Below are 18,522 nucleotides of genomic sequence, written 5' to 3'. Positions count from 1 at the left end.
GTTTCTGTGAGATGAGGTTAGTGGTGGTGTATTGTGCTGGGAGATGTAATAGCATTTATTTGTTTAAGTTTTTGATCATTCTTCTGAAAGCAAGCACAAGCGTTTTATAAGAAACTTTTTATTGCAGCATGAAGAATTGAAATGTGAAGATCCCAGGATTGTTTTTTTTGTCTTTTTAATTCAGCCCCTTTGTGCATGTGCATTTTGATATATTTTTAACAGTGTGTCTTGCTTTGCTGCAAGATTCCTGCTTTACTCATCCCACATGTCAGATAATGCTCAGTAAATGTGATGGCAGTTCATTTTTTTTTTAATCTTCTGCATTACCATGTAGCCGTATATCTTTCTGTACACTCCCAAGTCCTGATTCAAGACAATTTATTTCCTGCTGTGTTTTTCTACATACCATTACCATAGCATGAGTGATTACAAATATTAATGCATTTGTTTCCCTCTGAGGTGAAAACATACCTATTTTGCAAGTGGGTGCACAGTCACAGGTGAAAGCCTGTGGTTTTTTTTTTTATACCTACAGTTATTCTGATAGCTCCAGTGATAGATGTCACTTCTGAGAAATGAAATCTTTTCATATCTAACATTTTAATATTTCTTTTTTTAATCTGATAATCTCAGAAATGGGAGGACTGTGCTTTTTTTGCAGCCTTTAATTTGTAAAGTCCTTCTCTAAGACTAATAGTCAGATTTTTAGGCCTGGTAGTTATTTTGCTATATCTATACACATTGAAAATAAAAGGAAGTTAGAACCACTAGGCAGTCTTAATGTAGGTATGGCTACTGCTTTGCTTCACAATTTAAGTTAATCACTTTCTCTGTAATCTAAAAGCCATGAAAAAGCCTTCTTATGAATTGCTTCAGAAGAAGCTGTACGTCTTTAGCTGAGTCTTCATTCAGCTTTTGTGTTTGCAGGTCAGTCTTTATTCAGCTTACTTGCTTCCATGCTCTCTGCATTATAAGCTTTACTAATGTTCTGGGAATGAGCTAGTAAAGGCTGAGAGTTTTGAAAAGGCAAGACTTCACTGATTTGCCTCCTGTTCACTGATCATTTCTGTTCATTTAATTTTAAAAGCTCTTGCTGATCTGTAGTTGAAAGTATACATGCGACTTTGTTAGCGATGTTTCCTTCTGAAGTAAAGAAAACTGTTTATGAGCCTGTGGCTGAATCTTTGTATTAGTGTATTAAAAATGATTAGGAAAATCTCAGGTTAAGAAATGTTACAGGACTGCATAAACTGGTGGTTGAATTCTGAGTGAGGCTTGTGAAATAGAATTAACAAAAGGTGTAGATAATTTGCTTTCTTCAGAGTTTTTTACTTTTTCCTAGGCTTCTCAGAATGCAGGAGGATTTTTCTACTTTTCCTAAGCTCTTTGATCCATAGAACTATATAGCTTTTTTTCTGTAAACCATGCTTGGGCTTAAATTCTTGTTTTTGATGTACTGAAAATACTTCACAGTTTTTGCTTCTTTTGCTTGTGCTAAGACCTAGTATTTGAATGCTGTTGGTTTTGCTGAAACACAGAACAACTGATGAAAGCAGGTTTTAGTATGTCTTATAGGTAACTATTTCACTTGTTTACAACGTGACTCTTTCTGCATGGTAATTGGCTGCTTTGTCTTGTGTTTTTGTTTCAATATTATTATTTGCAGACAAATTATTGATTCTTGTTCTCACAGGCAGTTGAACTACAAAACAGGTTATCTGAAGAATCCAAGAAAGCTGATAAATTAGATTATGAATGCAAACGACTGAAAGAAAAAGTAGACAGCCTCCAAAAAGAAAAAGATGTAAGTGCCAAGGTGTTATTATTTTGATAGTAGCGATAGCAACTTTCTGTCCTTTATAACACAGAGATACGGTAATTATAGTTAGCCATTTACAGCAACCTTTTTAAATTAGGAAGTCTTTTTTCACTTAAAATCTTCTAATGTTTGTGTACAAGATCTTTTTTAAACCTAAGAACTGTACAGCATGGAATAAAGTGACTGTACAAAAACATATGCAACCCATTTTTAAGAGGAAAAGCCTTCATATTTGGGATCTGAAGTTGTTTCTTGACTTTTTGCTGTAAGAGCATTAATAAACACCCAGGGTAATTGTAATGTATTCTGAAAAACTATTTAAAGTAGGGTTTTTGCAGTACCATCCTAGAACTAAACTCCTGTTGCATTTTTTCTAAAGCATTCTTTGAGCTACCATCAGCATGCTTCTCTTTATGGAGTCATGACTGCTGCAGCAAAAGGCTTAGGAGTTGTGTAGAGGGACGTGTCCTTTGTGGCGATCTCACCTTTTATGACAGCTCCTTGTTCATCTATCTTGTACTGCCAACATGGAACACACAGGGTGGATACCAGTCTATTCCCTTCCTCTGTGTCACTTGCTGCTAGTGATTCTGCGATTGATTGTTCTGTCCTCTCTTGCCAAAGCTGATCCTTCAGACTTATCTGGCACACTGCTGTTTCTCACCGGTTTATTTCAGCTTGTTTCTTAGGAATGTATACGCAGGTGCCTCAAATGACCTCAAACCAAGGCTAGCACTTTGAGTTAGCAATTTCTTAGGCTTGTTTTAAGTATATGTCCATCTATCCATCACTCAGAATCTCTGTAGGCTTTTCCCTCAATAGTCACATTTCCTGTCCAATTCTTTGCAAAATTTCCAGCCCCTGCACTTGAATAGCATTTGAACTGAAAGTTTTCAGTTATTTTCTGTTCATAGGTCTTTGATTTCCATATTTTATTAAATTTTGAAACTATTGTGGACGCTTGTCCTTGGTATCACTTCCATCTGCCCTTCAGTTCAGATTGGAATGCGCATAGTAACTGTATTAGTACTGTGCTTTGGCTTTCTTTCCTGCTCTTTATTTAAAGTTTGTTTTTCCAAGTTTGTTATGTTTGACAATGGTAAAGTTGTGTCTGTGGCTTACCCATTGCTTGGTGGACCATTTCATCTTGCACAAAGGATCTGAATTGCAGGCCATTGTCATATATATTGTTTTTCTATATGTTCTTTTGAATGGATATGCATCTGTGAGAATTAGATTACAGCTGAAGTCTCTCAGCATTTGAATTAGTGATTCACTACCTGGGTTACTTTTTCTGTTCCCTGTTGTCACATATGTATCAGTAAGGTTGCCCACCACAGCTCACAAGCTACCTAATTGTATCTTGACAGTTATATCTTGGAAACAGTTACTGAAATTGATTTTGTCCTTGTTTCTGTGTTCTGGCAAAGTGTGGTAACGTGTTTGGTATCTTCAGCTATGTAGCTTGGAATTTTACCTCTGTGGTGTGTTGTACGACAAGTACTAAGATAATTTGATAAGTTGACTTTTTCTGCAGTGTACAAATGAAGCCCTACAGCTTTTTTTATTCATGAAAATATTCTGGCATTTGATTAATCAACTTGGTGTTTTCTGACTGATGGTAGTAGACTGCAGAATCCCTGTTTTCAGCAGCAGAGTTTGAGCATTCCTCTGTGTGGCTCTAATTCTGTAGTATTTATGGTAAAAACAATTTTTTTCACCTATGTGGTTTGTGAAATTACTTTCAGTGCTAACAGAATGTACCCTTTATTCAGATTGTTCTGACAGTTGCACCAGAATTCATTCACCTTGCAGTATTCAGAAATATATCAGAAGCCTCTGTCACACCTCACCAAAATGTTCTTTGCCAAAGTGATTCCAAGTCCTGCATCCATTTGGGCTGAAATATAAAATATATTTGAACCAAACTGTTAATAGGATGAAATGCAAGGAGCTGTCAGCTGACACAACTCCATACCTACACAGAGCCAAGGTCTGTCCTGGACCTTTTAGTAATACTGTGTATGTCTGATTTTGGAGCAAACTACGACTTGGATCTTTACACAGTGGCCATTTTCTCCTTTCATTTTTGAATCTTGGCAACCTTTTGGACAAAAATTTTGATGCTACCTGTAGATTCTCATTTTTTGCCAAAAGAGGACTTGTGCCAAATTGGGAGAGTATTTACCTGATGCTACTGAAGAACCCATTTGTCTGGATCCCAAGGTGGTCCAGTCCTGTTCTTCAGTTCTTTTTGGACTGAGCCTCAAGCAACTAGTTTTCTTCCATAGCTAAGATGCTGGTGAGTGGCAAGGCGAGTTAACACACAGGAGGAAGGGTATGTGGAAATGCAGCTCACACTTTCACTGTCGAAAGAAAAACGAAGTTAGTCCAGTTTGTTATGTTGACTGTGTACTCACCTGCTTTTTATTTCACTCCTGGCTAAACCTCGGTTTCTTGGTGAGGGAAAAGTCTACGGTCTCTTAATTCACTTCTCTTTGCTTTGGAATCAGCCCTGTTGAGGGAAGAGGAGGATGGCTGAGTGGCCTAAGTGGATGCTGTTTACTACGTGGTACCAGAACTTCATGTCACTAATATCTTGATTTTGTAAGCTTATACCCCAATACTTTTACCCCCATAAGTGTAATACAGAGCAGCAACCCTTCTCAAAAAAACCACTGTTCATGTGGAATATACAATATTTATGTTTATTCTGTTATGAAATAGACTGAGATGCCTTAATTTGAAAATCATGTCTAAAGTTGCATTAAATTATTTTTAAAATGTTGAAGGCCCTGCCTTTTGGTGACTTCTGTACTGTTGAAGATGGATTTGTAGTGCCAAGACTGATACTCATTCTCTTTCCAATTATTCAGAGATTAAGAACAGAAAGGGATTCTTTGAAGGAAACTATTGAAGAGCTTAGATGTGTACAAGCTCAGGAGGGTCAACTCACTACTACAGGTAAAGGACAAAGAAGGAGATTAAATGCATCTTTTCTAAAGTTTACAGGACTTCTCTGGAGAGTATTGAACACACTTTTGTTTAGCACAGAATAAATTTAAGCTCCTCTAAGATCAGCAGTGAAAAGCTGCTTCAGCTATTCATAACTTTGTAAGCATTTGAAAACTTCAAACATTATTTCAGTCAATCAGAAATTTTAGTCTCCTCCCCAGTGTGATGTTTTTATAATGTATATCTGATTTCTGTGTAGTTATGTAATTTTCTTTACAGAGGTACTAAGTTTTCTTACGTGTGTATGTTTCGGGTGCTGCAGTTTATTTCTATGTGTAACATAGAACTACAAAGCACAGCTTTGCAGTTCTTAGATAGGCTAATGAATACAAAATATACCACAAAATTACTTCATCAGGATGGATGAAGACAGAAATAATTATTATTCTCCAGATGAAATCATGCTTGTCTGTCTGTCTTGCTGTAGTCTGACTTTGTGTCATTTTCCATTGTCTAGCATTACTCTAAAACTGTGAACTTTGAGAACAATGTTTACTTGTGGTCTTTTAGAGAAAGTTACTGGTCTGCTTGCTAAATTTTTTATTTTCCCTAACCCAGGATTTATGCCTCTGGGAAGACAAGAGCCTTCAGACAGTTTAGCAGCAGAAATCATTACTCCCGAAATAAAGTAAGCTAATGTGTGCTTTGTTTTACTAACCTTTACAGTGTACCCATAGATGATTAGTTAGTTTTCAGTGTTAGAAAGTTTCGACAATTAATGTTTGGTTTTTTCTCTCTTTTTGGATTTCTGCACAACAGGAGCTGTTATGCTTAAGACAAAATTCATTTGACCTCTCTTGAGTTTGTATTGTGGTCCAAAAAAAAAGGGAAAACAAAAAACCCCTTTATCCTCACATTGTGTTTCCTCTTATCCTGCAGAGAGAGTTCATATAGCTGCAGCTTATATGTGCATTAACAGAAAAAAATGTTTGTAACAAGAACGTGTTGCACAAGGAAAAAATTACTAAAATGATGAAAGGAAGAATAGATTATAAATTCCATTTTGTATCATGGCAAATGTTTACAGTATTAAAAGGAAGAACAGCAGTGGCAGAATCATTGTATCTTAAGATGTTTCAGGCTGTGTTTAGCCTTGCCAGTACGCTAAAAGTTTTTAAGATAGTCACATCTCAAAAACCTGTTAGCTCTTCAGGGAATCTTTCCTTTTATCTCTACCAATACTGATACAGTGTTTTAACACTTGGAAAGCTCAATATGGGTCAAAACATATTGTTCAGTAGTAAAATAATATCTTTCTAGAAAGCTAATAATAGAAAAGATTTGTTTTTCTTCCAGCTGTGCTGCTGCACCTTACTACAAGAGCAATTCTTTTTAGTTTTGTTCAGAAACAACAGAAGAGAAGAATAACGTTTTGAGGCAGTGTTAGTGAAGTATGGAGTTATTGTATAAACTTTCTGTATGATTGTGTGAGAGAGGACAGGACCCTAAATGCCGTAGATATCCAAGTATAGCCTGTGGTTTCACTAACTCTTCATCTTTGGCTCCTGAAGATGAATTCTGGATTTTATGCAAGCATACATCTATGCAGACTGTTTGCAGCTGCTAAACTTTGTCTCCATGCCTGCTTGATAGAGGTGGACAGTAGCAGTGGCTACTGTAGGACTGGAACCCCCTGATCTGGAGGTCTGGCCTGCTGCTTCTGCTGATGAAAGGGGAAGACTGCACAGGGCAGCCCACCTGTAGGAGTAGCTACTACTGCTCTCTTGTTCCCTCGATGGTGACAGAGTGTGGCTCTGTGCTCAAGCATCTTTCTCCATCTCTTAGAGAAGACCTGCAGACCAAATGGGAGAGTTTTGTGAGGCAGAGTCAGACTGTGGCCTCTCAGTTGCACCTGGGGAAATCGACAAGTTAAGTGACATGAGGTTTTAGCAGGGCTCATTGAAAAGAGCTTTCAACTAGATTTGAAGGGGGAAAGGGATAAAACCAGGCTCACTAGAGATAAGCCTGGGGGTGGCATCCCAGTGTTTGAGGGATGGTGTGCTAGCAAGGTCCTTGAGTCTGCTCCACAATGAGTACATTTGAAATGTCCCTGTACTAATGCGTGCCGCACCTTAGCCACCTCAGTGGAGGTAGGGCATGGAGATGCACATGGCAACACAGACGTAAGGGTTGTTGATGTGTTAGAAACCATGGAAGCACCTGAGAACAGTCACATAGGATTTAGGGCTTCTCCCCAAAAAAAGGTGGCAGGATCAATAGTCCAACTGAAGTACATCTACACCAACGCAGCATGGGCAACAAACAGGAAGATTTAGAAGCCAATGTGCAGCTGGAAAACTATGATATAGTTGCAGTCATGAAAACATGGTGGGATGACTCGCGCAACTGGAGTGCTGCACTGGATAACTATAAACTGTTCAGAAGGGATAGACAAGGAAGGAGAGGTGGTGGGGTACCCATGTATATTAGGGAGTATTTTGACTGGATCTTGATGATGGTGTTGAAAGGGTTGAGTGTTTATGGGTAAGAATCAGGGGAAAGGCCAACAAGGTAGATATCATGGTGGGATTCTGTTGTAGACCACCCAACCAGGATGAAAAGACAGATGAAATATTCTATAAGCAACTGGGAGAATTCTCACAATCCCTAGCCCTTGTTCTCATGGGGCACTTCAATTTACCAGATGTCTGCTGGAAATACAGTACAGCAGAGAGGAAACAGTCTTGGAGGTTCCTGGAGCGTGTGGAAGATAACTTCCTGACACAGTTGGTGAGTGAGCCAATTAGGGAGTGTGCCCCACTGGACCTGTTGTTTGCGAACAGAAAAGGACTTGTGGGGGATGCGATGGTGGGAGGCTGTCTTGGGCACATCGATCATGAAATTATACTTTTCAGTTCTCAGAGAAGTAAAGAGAAGAGTCAGCAGAGCTGTTGTCTTGGACTTCTGGAGGGCAGACTTTGGCCTGTTTAGGGGCCTCGTTGATAGAGTTGCTTGGGAGGCAGTCCTGAATGGCAAAGGAGTCCAGGAAGGATAGACATTCTTCAAGAAGAAAATCTTAAAGGCGCAGGAGCAAGCCATCTGTATGTGCCAAAAGACGAGCCGTCAGGGAAGAAGACTGGCCTGGCTGAACAGAGAGCTTTGGATGGAACTTAGGAAAAAAAGGAGAGTTTATGACATTTGAAAGAAGGCGCAGGCCACAAGGATGTCCTGACGTTATGCAGAGAGAAAATGAGAAGGGCCAAAGCCCAGCTAGAACTTAATCTGGCTACTGCTGTGGAAGACAATAAAAAATGCTTCAATACATACATTAGCAAAAGAAGGAGGGCTATGGAGACTCTCCATCCTTTATTGGATGCAGGGGGAAACAGTGACAAAGGATGATGTCTGGTTTAGTCCCAGCCAGACTAATCGCCACACAGCCGCTCACTCACTGCCCTTCCTCAGCTGGACAGGAGAGAGAAAATACGATGAAAGGCTCGTAGGTTGAGACAAGGACATAGGGAGATCACTCCCCAATTACCATCATGGGCAAAATAGACTTGACTTGGGGAATTTAGTTTAATTTATTACCAATCAAAATCACAGTAGGATAATGAGAAATAAAACCATATCTTAAAAAAAAACCCCACCTTCCCCCCACCCCTCCCTTCTTCCCGAGCTCAACTTCACTCCCGATTACCTCTTCCCCCCGAGCTGCGCACGGGGAATGGGGGTTGCGGTCAGTTCATCACATGTTGTTTCTGCCGCTCCTTCCTCCTCACACTCTTCCCCTGCTCCAGCGTGGGGTCCCTCCCACGGGAGACAGTTCTCCACGAACTTCTCCAACGTGGGTCCTTCCCACGGGCTGCAATTCTTCATGAACTGCTCCAGCATGGGTCCCTTCCATGGGGTGCAGTCCTTCAGGAACAGACTGCTCCAGCGTGGGTCCCCCGCGGGGTCACAAGTCCTGCCAGCAAACCTGCTCCAGCATGGGCTCCTCTCGCCACGGTTCCACAGGTCCTGCCAGGAGCCTGCTCCAGCATGGGCTTCCCACAGGATCAGAGCCTCCTTCGGGCATCCACCTGCTCCTGCATGGGGTCCTCCACAGGCTGCAGGTGGATATCTGCTCCACCGTGGACCTCCATGGACTGTAGGAGGACAGCCTGTTTCACCATGGTCTTCACCAGGGGCTGCAGGGGAATCTCTGCTCCAGTTCCTGGAGCACCTCCTCCCCCTCCTTCTTCACTGACCTTGGTGTCTGCAGAGCTGTTTCTCTCACATATTCTCACTCCTCTCTTCCCTGGCTGCCATTTCCCAGTTTTTCCCCCCCTTCTTAAATATGTTATCCCAGAGGCGCTACCACTGTTGCTGATTAGCTCGGCCTTAGCCAGTGGCAGATCTGTCTTGGAGCTGGCTGGCATTGGCTCTGTCAGGCATAGGGGAAGCTTCTAGCAGCTTCTCACAGAAGCCAGCCCTGTAGCCCCCCCCCGCTACCAAAACGTTGCCACACAAACCCAATACAGAGATGCAGAGAGAAAATGAGAAGGGCGAAAGCCCAGCTAGAACTTAATCTGGCTGCTGCTGTGGAAGACAATAAAAAATGCTTCTATATATACATTAGCAAAAGAAGGAGGGCTGTGGAGACTCTCCATCCTTTATTGGATGCAGGGGGAAACAGTGACAAAGGATGAGAAAAAGGCTGAGGTACTTAATGTCTTCTTTGCCTCAGTCTTTAATAGTAAGACCAGTTTTTCTCAGGGTAACCAGCCCCCTGAGCTGGAAGGTTCAACAAGGCCAAGTGCCGGGTCCTGCACTTGGGTCAAAACAACCCCAGGAAATGCTACAGGCTTGCGGACGATGGCTGGAAAGCTGCCCTGCAGAAAAGGACCTGGGGGTGTTGGTCGACAGATGGCTGAATATGAGCCAGCAGTGTGCCCAGGTGGCCAAGAAGGCCAATGGCATCCTGGCCTGTATCAGAAATAGTGTGGCCAGCAGCAGTAGGGAGGTGATCGTGCCCCTGTACTCGACGCTGGTGAGGCCGCACCTCGAATCCTGTGTTCAGTGTTGGGCCCCTCACTACAAGAAGGACATTGAGGTGCTGGAGTGTGTCCAGAGAAGGGTGACAAAGCTGGTGAGGGGTCTGGAGCACAAGTCTGATGAGGAGCGGCTGAGGGAACTGGGGTTGTTCAGTCTGGAGAGGAGGAGGCTGAGGGGAGACCTTATCGCTCTCTACAACTTCTTGGAAGGAAGCTGTAGGGAGGTGGGTGTCGGGTCTCTTTTCCTAAGTCACAAGTGATAGGATGAGGTGAAGTGGCCTCAAGTTGCTCCAGGGGAGGTTTAGATTGGATATTAGGAAAAATTTTTTCACTGAAAGGGTTGTCAGACACTGGAACGGGCTCCCCAGGGAGGTGGCTGAGTCACCATCCTTGGTAGTATATAAAAGACGTGTAGACATGGTGTGTAGGGACATGGTTTAGTGGTGGACTTGGTAATGTTAGGTTTACGGTTGAACTTGATCTTAAGGGTCTTCCAACCTAAATGATTCTATGAAAACAGACCAGCAGTGTAGAAGTGACTTGCCCAGGTTCATGCAGTAGTTCAGTGACAGCTGAGATTACAACCTCCGTTAACACTTGGCACCAAGCTTTGCATTCTCCACATTCTACCTATAAATCTGCCCAGCTGTAATCTGAGATCTAATAGGGGCAGTCGGGCAACTTCCTCATGCTGTGCTTTCTACAATTACAACTTCTTTTAATCAGGTTTGTATTTGGGGATTTGAAGGCATGATTGTTTCAGCTGCCTCCCTTAAATAGGTAAAGATGATCCTTGCGTTATATTTACACCTCCTGTGGTAAACTGTTTTCTTCTTTATAGAGATTGGCATACTTTTTTCTACAAAATTGTATTTTATGTGTTCAGGGAGAAACTCATTCGCCTTCAGCATGAGAACAAGATGTTGAAGTTGAATCAGGAAGGTTCTGATAATGAAAAGATCGCCTTGTTGCAGAGCCTTCTTGATGATGCTAACTTACGGAAGAATGAATTGGAGACAGAAAACAGGTAAGAAGTTTTGTCCTCTGTTTCAATTACCTTTTCTAACAGTGCCATATACTTTTGACTGTCCTGTGTCAAATAGTGGCCTCCCCAGTACAAGAAGGACATGGACTTACTGGAGTCAGTCCAGTGAAAGGCCACAAAAGGATGGGATTACAGGACTGCAGTATCTTTCATATAAGGAGAGTCTGAGGGATAGAGACTATGTAGCCTGGAAAAGGGAAGGCTCAGGGCAGATCTTATCAATGTTTATAAATGTCTGATGGGAGGGTCCAAAGGAGATGGAGCGACCAGGCTTGGGGACTTTACAGGCTTGGGGATGAGTGGCTGGAAGGATGCCTGGCAGAAAAGAACCTGGGGGTGTTGATTGACAGCCAGCTGAATATGAGCCAGCAGTGTGCCCAGGTGGCCAAGAAGGCCAACAGCATCCTGGCCTGTATCAGAAATAGTGTGGCCAGCAGGAGCAGGGAAGGGATAGTCCCCCTGTACTCGGCGCTGGTGAGGCCGCACCTCGAATCCTGTGTTCAGTGTTGGGCCCCTCACTAAAAGAAGGACATTGAGGTGCTGGAGCGTGTCCAGAGAAGGGCGACGAAGCTGGTGAGGGGTGTGGAGCACAAGTCTGATGAGGAGCGGCTGAGGGAACTGGGGTTGTTCAGTCTGGAGAGGAGGAGGCTGAGGGGTGACCTCATCGCTCTCTCCAATTACCTGAAAGGGGGTTGCAGAGAGGTGGGTGTTGGCTTCTTCTTCCAAGTGACTAGTGACAGGACAAGAGGAAATGGCCTCAAGTTGCGCCAGGGGAGGTTCAGGCTGGATATCAGGAAAAATTTCTTTCCTGAGAGTGGTGAAACACTGGAACAGGCTGCCCAGGGAAGTGGTGGAGTCACCATCTCTGGAGGTGTTCAAGGAGCGTGTGGATGAGGCACTGTGGAACATGGTTTAATGGGCATGGTGGTGTTGGTTGATGGTTGGACTTGATGATCTTACAGGTCTTTTCCAACCGTAGTGATTCTGTGTGTGATTCTGTGTGTGACCTTACCACTCTTTACAATTATCTGAAAGGTTGTAGCGAGGTGGGTGTTGGTCTCTTTTTCCCAAGTGACAAGTGGTAGGACAAGAGGAAATGGCCTCAAGTTGTACCGGGGGAGGTTTAGACTGGATTTTAGGAAAAATTTCTTTACTGGGAGTGTGGTCAAGCATTGGAATAGGCTGCCCAGGGAGGTGGTGGAGTCACTGTTTCTGGAGGTGTTCAAAAAATGTGTAGACGTGGCACTTCGGTACATGTTTTAGTGGGCATGGTGGTGTTGGGTTAATGGTTGGCTTGATGATCTTATAGGTCTTTTCCAACTTTAATGATTCTGTGATTCTGTGAGCTAGACTCTTCTCAGTTATGCCCAGTAACAAGGCAAGAGGCAGTGGGCAGAAATTAAAGCACATTGAATTTAATCTAAGTGTAAGAACATGCTTTTTTTTACTGGAAGCGTTGCTGAACACTGTAATAGGTTGCCCAGAGAGGTTGTCTCCATCCTTGGAAAGATTTAAAACGCAACAGGACATGTTCCTGGGCAACCTGCTGTAGCTGACCCTGCTAGATTAAGCCAATCAGCATACAGACATCCATGCGACCAGACAGCATACATCTGAGCATGCTAAGGTAGCTAGCTGATATCGTGAGGCTGCTCCCTATCTAAGCTTTGAATCTGCTCTCTGTCTAATCTTCCCCAATCTTCCCCTTTGAATGGGGAAGGTTCCTGAAGCCTGGGAAGAAGTAAATACTGCACTTGCCTTCAAGAAGGGCAAGGAAGAGAGTCTGGAGAACTACAGAGACTGGTCAGCCACAGCTCATTTTCTGGGAATTTCACAAAGCAAGTCCATCTGGAATCTGTTTCCAGTCACATAAGGGACAAGACACTAATTGGGAAAGGCCTACATGAGTGTATTCAGGGCAAATCATACCTAAATAATAAAATTGTCTTGACAATGAGATGACTACCTATGTGAAGAAGGGTGAAACAGCGGATGGTACTTACCTTAGCTTTAGCAAAGCCTTTGGCACAGTCTCCCATAGTATCCTCACGTTCAGAATGGTTAGATATAGGCTGAATCAGTGGACAGTAAAGTGAGTGGAAAATTGGTTGGTCAGCTGGGCCTAAAGTCTTAATCATCAGTGGTACAAAATCCAACCAGCAACCAGTTCCTCAGGCATTAATGCCAGGACCAATGCTGTTCATGACTTTTATTAACAATTTGACTTATGGGAGGGACTATACTCTCAGCAAGTTTGAGGATGGTACCACATTGGGAGGAGTGATTGATATGTTGAAAGGGAGAGCTGTTATTCAGAGGAGCTTAGCAGTCCGGAGAAATGAGCTGATGGGAGCCCTGTCCCTGGCTGGGAGGAGCCTGGCGATGCTGGCTGGGACCAGTAGGTTGGGGAGCAGCTCTGCTGCAAAAGCCCTGGGGTCCCAGTGGGCAGCAAAGGACGATGTGTCTGCTGAGTACCCTGCAGCTGACTGTGACCTGGGCTGTCCTCACCAGGGTACAGGCAGTCAGTCTGGGAAAATGATCCTTCACTTCTCACTAGTACTTATGAGATCACATCTGGACATAGCATATAATTTTGGATACCCTAGTACAAGAAAGGCATGGATGTACAGGAGTGCAGCAGAATACTGCTAAGGTGAGGGACACTGGGATAAGACTGAGAACTGGGTTTGTTCAGGCCAAAGAAAAGGTGGCATAGAGGAGATAATACTGTGATCTACATCTACCTGATGGCAAGATGTCAAGAAGACAGCCGGACTCTTCTCAGAGATTGACAGTGGAAGGACAAGAGGCAACAGACACAATACGGAGTATGGGTCTGAGCTCTAGAAGAGAGGCTCAGAGAGATTGTCAGACCTTCAGCCTTAAAGGTATCCAAACTTGGACTGGACATGGTTGCCAGCAATTTGCTTTAAGTGCACTGCTTTACGGAGGAGGTTGGATTTAGACAACCTTTGAAGACCCCATCCAACCTACAGGTTTATAGGATTCTGTGACTGTGTAAAAGCAGTAAGCTAGTAGCTCTCACACATTAAAACTGACTGTTAGAAACTCTTGTTTCATGTATATAGGAATAATTTCTTAATACATTCATTTTTGTTGTCTTGGAAGAATATCAGAATGTTCTGGATGACTACAGGCTATAATATCTGGAAATGCTGTATGCTCTAACTACTGTTGTAAATTTTCTGTGAATAAAATACAGTATTGCATCTCTTGTGTAGATAACCTGAAAACACTGGACACTAAAAATCTCAGGCTTTGTTTTGCAGTTGTATGTTCCTTTCTGAAAAACAAAGTATTATCTCCTTCCTAGATTGGTAAATCAGAGACTTATAGAAGTGCAGTCCCAGGTTGAAGAACTACAGAAATCTTTACAGGATCAAGGTTCAAAAGCTGAAGATGTAAGTAGAAACATACATCAAACTGACATTCAAGTAGTTACCATTTTCAAAACTTCACCTTTTTGTAAAAAAATACATAAAAGAAATAAGAAAATGGCAATTTCTGATAGTTTTCCATATTTACTCGTGTGGTCTTATCACTAAATTGTGCTTGTCTAAATAGGATGTAAGACATAGGAAGACATTTGTCTATGTAGAGAAGGTGTCAAATATGTTTTATTTGATTAATTATGTCTGTTCCAATAGTAAAGTTACCATTAAAATTATTTAATTAGAATAGAGAGTTTTGCAGGGAATAAAGGAAATGTTAATTTTCCATGCCTTAATAAAGTATCTGAAGTTATTTTTTGTTTAGTTTTCTTAATGAAAGTTAAGGCCTTTCCTGCCAGTGGAAGCTCTGTAACTGTGGATGTAAATGTGTCTCGTAATGCGTGAAGCCAGGCAGGCCAAAACTAAAAAAAAAAACCAGTGAAATAATTAGGCCCTCAACATAATGCAGCATTTTCTGTTTCTGTATATGGAGTTAAGATAATTTTTAATGTAAGAATACACATAGTGGCAGTTAGTGTGGAAAACAACTTTCAGTCTTCCACTCAAAAATTGTGTTTGCCATCTCCTGTATTTGAGAGAAGAAGCTCTAGAACTTTCTTGAAAGCAGTGATTTGCTGAACTGTACATGCACAGTGTATGCTCACAATCTCTGTATTGTGTTGCTAATTGGCAACAAGTTGTAATGTGTTGCTTTGTATTTTTTGTGGTTTTGTTTTAACTAATTAATATATAACAGTGAAAGATTTTACCAGCTGCTTATTTTCATTTAAGAGTGTGTTTAATTTAGGTTATCATTTTATTTTCAGAATAAACTGTATGAAAGTAAAACACCTAGTTGAGTTCAAGTAAGATTATTTTCCTAAGTAGCTTAGAATGCATTTTAGAATGCATTTTAAAATAGGTCCATGTTGTTATGTGATTCTGAGATATTCTTTGTTGTCTTGGTTATTGGCCAAAATCAGATTTTTCAGGGTGAACAAGAATATAAAAAATTATTCTCAGATATTGAGTATTGTAAATGATCCCTGTCTAATTGGATTCAGCTTTATTTACTGCAATTTTTATTGTGTCCCTTTTATGATGCTCTGGTTTGGACAGTAATTTAGGACGTGTCTGCAGGTCACTTGCAGGACTCGTTGCAGCCTATGTAGGCATCATCTGAGTTGATTCTGTTAACAGCAAAACACCACCATCACACCACCACGGTACAGCCTGCTGTGTGTACCAGGCAGCCCTTGTTAAATCAGAGCTGACAAGTTCAAGATGCAGTTGCTGCATTCCTGGCTTCTGTGTAGGTCTGACCATGCCAGTGGTGATTTATAGGCACTAATCCCATGGCCTGTTTTGCTGAGTTCAGTGTGTAGGATTTCATTTAATCTTAAAGAAGCAAAAGAGAGACTGTAGACTGAGGGAAGTATTGAGGCTGCAGGAACCTCTGAAGATATGCCACCTCATCCAATCTCCCACACAAAGCAAAGCAAAAGTGAAAACCAGCTGCTCAAGCAGATGGAATTTGTGCTGGGACCACCTGAGTTAGCCTTAAGATAACCTTACAAAAGGAGTGATTCTTCAGAAGCATAAGAAAAAGGATAAGGAGGGACGTGGCATACAGTTCATTGATGCATCGTTTTCAGCATGTTTCTGCTGGTTTTCACTACTTTTCTGCAACAATGCACTGAAAATCCATATTTTTATACACTGACACTGTAAATATGCTCAACCCAGAAAACTGAAGATGCCATTTGTATTCAGTCCAGAAATGTATGATGAGGGCTTGGGGTTTGGTTTTTTTAGTTTGGTTTGCTTTCAAAGTTGAAGTAATTTTTAGGCTTGCCCAAAAAGTAGTAAAAGCACTATCCTAATCCAGGCAAGTATCATTGCAATGATACGTGCTGCTTGCCGAGGTTCACATAGGGAAGCAGTTTTGATTTTGTGTTGAAGTGCAGTGGAAGGTGGATGTTCGGAAGATATCAGTGTCATTAGGCCTGTAATGGGCACTGGCACATCCTGTTGGGATGCATGATTGGATGCATCCCAGATGTTGTATTGGATCCAACATCCTGGCTGTTGCCTTGCTAACCAGGGAAAGGCCTCCTAAACATGGTCTTCCAGACTACAGAATCAACTCACATGCCTGGTGTGGTCAGAATAGCAGGTTTGATTTGTTGTCCTCCAGTATGCAGTGGTCATGTGTAGGGCTGCTCAACAGGTACCCTGAACAGCTTCATCTACATCATTTGCATGCCTTATCACTCTCTTTTGTCATCCTTGTTCTCCCTTTCTCTGCCCTAATCCCTTCCTATATAAACAACCTGCCTTTAGATACTTCTACCCCACTGGACCTAGTCTTGCTAAATCCATACAACATCTAGAGTTTCTCATACTGTTACATATGCAATCTTGGCCTCATATGCTGTTACTGATACAGTTACTAAGTCCTCCTGACTTGGCACCTCCCTAGAAGGTCCCCAAAACTCTGTTACCTGTTTGTTTACCTCTGAAGTTGGGCCATTTCGCTCATTTGGTGAAAGGCTGGAACAGGTTGCACAGAGAGATTGTGGATGCCTCATCCCTGGAAGCATTCAAGGTGAGGTTGGATGGGGCTCTGAGCAACCTGATCTAGTTGGAGATGTCCCTTCTCATTGCAGGGGGTTTGGACTAGGTGACCTTTAAAGGTCCCTTCCAACCCAGATGATTCTATGATACTCTTAGTGTCTGTGAAATCTGACCATCCCTCATGGTGCTGTTTATAACTTTTGTTATCTTCTCACAGCGTTACCAGTCTCATCAAGCAATTTTCCCAAGTCATGAGCCATAGTTTCCCTCACCCTGCTAAGTTAGCTTAATCTCAAGCCAGAGCCTAGCCATCTGCCTGTGGCCTTAACATGCAGAACAAAACCAAATTTTGTCCTCAAAAAGGGGACAGACCTGTTCCTTTGGCTTGTTTAAGCTTAAAATAAATTTCCAGCAAAAAGACTTGATTTCTGTAGTTTTTTTGATGTAAAAGAAAGATAGCAATTAAATACTGGGGAGGATACCTGTTTTCTAAAACCACACCACAATAAGTATTTTTTTCTGATGTTTTGTAAGTGGAACTTATTAGCAGTTGGAGGAAAAAGCAGAACAGTGCGTGTGCATTTGCTGATTTTTACAGTTTTGTTATAGAAATGTTCTTCTATTATGAACTGATAAAACATTTGAATGAAGTTAAATGTAAAACTAGCTCAAAATTAGATTAAGCTTTTTTTTTAATTGGGATTTTTTTAAGAGACTGGTCTTCCTATGAGAGAACAATTATTGTTTGTTAGGAGCAGAGGATTTGGATATGTGGCTTTGAAGTTGACTGAGACTTCAGAAAAAAAAGTAATGTTTGCCCATTTTTAGAGTCATCTATTTGAATTTATCTGCTTTGCTACAAGTATATACAGGATCTTTGCGTGGCTAAAATCACACATTTTACCTTTTATTCTTTTTCCTAATCTCGTGTCTTGGGTGAATTACTCTGGGTAAATGAAGTCCTGCTTCTTGTAATTGTGTATTCTGTTTATCGTTGTTTGTGTCTTGCTTGTGAGAGCGTATGATCTGTCTAGAGGGGAGAGGGTTACTCCCACAACAGTGCTGGAACTGTGCAAATAATATATCTGAAAATATACTAGTGGAATCAATGTTGACAAGTAGTTGTGTCTGTTCCAAGCTAAACCCAAGTGCAATACAAGGATCACAAAAGAAAAGCTGAGTTCAATTTTTATTTTCTTACCTTAGGAAAATGGGCACTGCTGTCAACTTTTCCCTTTCTTGTCCAAACCAACCAATAGTCCCCTAAATGATCAGACGTAAGTGATAGTGCCAGTTCAAATGCTTTGTGACCAAGACAGACATATACAAATATTTATTGTTACAGAAAAGGTGGTGTTGCTGCAGTTCTTCAGAGGACTGGAAAAGAAGCCAAATGGTCAAAGCCTGCAGAACCTTAGCTGCTACAAATTTCTGACCCTGAAGTCAGTAGAGTCATGCTGGCTTGTTTTTACATGCTCCCCCCCCCCCCTTTCTACAGTGTGATAAGGAAATCCGACTGTGAAATAATGAAAGAGCATGAGCCAGGAATGTGATCAAAGACAATATTTTGAAGTATTTACACTATAACAAAGCTAAAAAATTTTTGGGTGCACACGGTAATTGTCTCTGTTGGCCAGG

The 18,522-nt window shown here is 41.8% G+C and overlaps 1 protein-coding gene across 2 annotated transcripts in view; it reads left to right on the top strand.

The window, feature by feature from the left end:
* HOOK3 (hook microtubule tethering protein 3) overlaps positions 1–18,522 on the top strand; it is a 100,811-nt gene that overhangs the window by 61,435 nt on the left and 20,854 nt on the right. For both annotated transcript variants that reach the window (XM_059834146.1, XM_059834147.1), the window contains 5 exons: positions 1,694–1,804; positions 4,696–4,783; positions 5,393–5,462; positions 10,697–10,837; positions 14,190–14,277. In XM_059834146.1, the coding sequence (XP_059690129.1) occupies positions 1,694–1,804; positions 4,696–4,783; positions 5,393–5,462; positions 10,697–10,837; positions 14,190–14,277 (498 nt within the window). The remainder of the gene's footprint in view (positions 1–1,693; positions 1,805–4,695; positions 4,784–5,392; positions 5,463–10,696; positions 10,838–14,189; positions 14,278–18,522) is intronic.

The sequence above is a fragment of the Gavia stellata genome, chromosome Z (genome assembly GCF_030936135.1).
Source record: "Gavia stellata isolate bGavSte3 chromosome Z, bGavSte3.hap2, whole genome shotgun sequence".
NCBI classification, from domain to species: domain Eukaryota; kingdom Metazoa; phylum Chordata; class Aves; order Gaviiformes; family Gaviidae; genus Gavia; species Gavia stellata.
This window is presented reverse-complemented; position numbering and strand designations above follow the sequence as displayed.